Source organism: Phytophthora parasitica (genome assembly GCF_000247585.1).
Source record: "Phytophthora parasitica INRA-310 unplaced genomic scaffold supercont2.35, whole genome shotgun sequence".
Taxonomy (NCBI): domain Eukaryota; phylum Oomycota; class Peronosporomycetes; order Peronosporales; family Peronosporaceae; genus Phytophthora; species Phytophthora nicotianae.
The window spans coordinates 159,174-161,157 of record NW_008649021.1 but is presented as its reverse complement, the minus strand read 5'-3'; the positions used below and the strand labels follow the sequence as shown (position 1 = coordinate 161,157).

Sequence of the window (1,984 nt, the reverse complement as noted above, 5' to 3'; positions counted from 1 at the left end):
GCAAACGCTGCTGTCGCGCATTAGGTCAATCCGGGTCCTCAAGACTTTTAAGAGCTGTTAGACCGTAGATCCTCAGACGTGGTGAAACTCTCTACGAACTTTTCGAGATCGCGAGCGCGCTACTGTCACGTTTTTGATAGCACCCTTATTGAGCAACTTGAAGTAAAAACATCTTGAAATGGATATAGACTCAAACTCACTATTTCGAAATTGAAGATGTGCGATCCGTCTTTAGGCGCGAAAATCAAGCGCGAAGTGAGCTTCCATTTCTCATTTGACATTCCTGTTGTAAGGTAAGCGTATGTGTGAGAACCTTTGCCGAGCACAAGGCTCGTATCTGCCACTTAATGGGCTGCATCTAACGCTTATGAAAGGTTCTGTAAGTATAAATCCCAAGCCGGCTCGGCCTAGCATTTTGAAGGTTCTCCGTGATATCACGTCGGTGGGTGAGATACTGTAGCTACTGTGTTACTTGCACTAACAATTTTCGCGATTGTTACATGTTGTAGACTCTTGTAAAGATGAAAGGAGCGCGTGAAGCTTACGAGGTCTCGGGTGCTGAGGAGGGCGGTGCCACGACGAGATACCAGTTTCGCTAAGGCTTCTTGTCTGGCAAGGGAAGGCCATACGATGCGAGCTGGGGCGAAGTCTTTAAGCGCGGAGGAGAGAGCAGCCTCTGCGGCCGTAATTACTCGAGACATTGTCGCTGGCGGAGCCCCGAACTGAACACAGAGCAGCCCTTCTTGTACACTGTTCACGTAGGAGCAGAAAAGAGCCCCTAAAACTTGGTGGTGATGCCGGAGGCGAGGCGGCCAGCCTCCCTTTGGCCAGTGTTGGCACCAGCAACGCTGCGACATCTGAAGCAACGTGGCTTTGTTTTTTTTACCAACGCGTTGGAACGTTTTTACGCGTTGGTTCAGTTCTTACGCAATGTGCTGCACACCACACTGTTAATGGAAAGAAGAAGAAAAAACAATGAGATAACGTACGTGGAAATTCCGACTACATGGGGAGGACGCGTTACCGACGTGTTGTTGAGTGGTGTGGACGTGTTATGGGTGTGTTTTGTTGCCCTAAGCTACTGAGCTCAAGCGTTACCAGTTGTTCTTGCGGAGAGCATGTCCACGCTGTTGCTCGTGTAGATAGAAACAGAGGCTACGTTGTGTGGCTTACCGGTGAATACTGTGACCGCGTTGCGTGACTTCTGGTGTAAGCTGTGGCCGCGTTGCTGGTCGCTGCCGTACTGATGGAGACTATTTTCTCTGTGGCTACTTTGCTGATCGCAGGCCATGCTACCAAAGCCTTTGGCCAATTCGTTGGCCGTGTTGGTGATCGTACCGATCCCTGGTGACTGTAACTTTGAGCAGAAGTACACCGTAGCCATGAGTATGGGCGAGAAAGTGTTCACTTCGATGGAGAAACTGCAAGGAAAGCCGCAAGTTAAAGCAGACGTTGATCCCGATGACGACAGCTGCACTGGACGCGATGAAAGGTATAGTGAAGGACTTGGCGCATGCAAGGTGCAAGCCCCAGCTGGGAGAGTACAAACAGCGGATTCATTCATTACTACGGCGTCCTCAGCATCTGAAGTAATTTGCAGGTCATGTGGAGCGTGTACAGAGTCTCAAGGCCAAGCAGAAAGCGCTGGTGAAGAACACGAACATAGTAGACGAACTATATCGACTGCTGGGGACTTAAGGAGTGCGTATTTTGTCGGAAGATATGGTGCAGTTGGATTATCTGCGTAGTGTACAAGAGCGTTACAAAGAGGAGACGGAAGCTGTCGATGCCTTCGTGGCCAGTCGTGTAGGCGAAATGACTCAGCAATTGGATGCCAATGTGGCGAAGCGCGGTGAACACTCTGCCGACAAAGGGGCGTATAGTGAGACCCGGACTTGGGGGTCAACTTCTAGGATGTTAACACCAGAAATAACCCGAAAGTCGAGTTGGCGTGTGACCTTGTGGCTTATCCTCGTAGGTGTCG

The 1,984-nt window shown here is 50.2% G+C and overlaps 2 protein-coding genes across 2 annotated transcripts; both read left to right on the top strand.

The window, feature by feature from the left end:
* Nucleotides 1-216: 216 nt before the first annotated feature.
* On the top strand, nt 217-599 carry PPTG_23309 (hypothetical protein; the record flags this gene model as incomplete). The annotated part of the gene is made up of 2 exons (XM_008909750.1): nt 217-255; nt 510-599. 2 exons carry the CDS (start codon nt 217-219, stop codon nt 597-599), a joined length of 129 nt encoding a protein of 42 aa, XP_008907998.1.
* Nucleotides 600-1,289: 690 nt separating this feature from the next.
* PPTG_12619 (hypothetical protein) lies at nt 1,290-1,698 on the top strand (the record flags this gene model as incomplete). Its single annotated transcript, XM_008909749.1, has 2 exons — nt 1,290-1,541; nt 1,621-1,698. The coding sequence occupies 2 exons, from the start codon at nt 1,290-1,292 to the stop codon at nt 1,696-1,698; spliced, it is 330 nt and encodes a 109-aa protein (XP_008907997.1).
* Between the last annotated feature and the right edge of the window lie 286 nt (nt 1,699-1,984).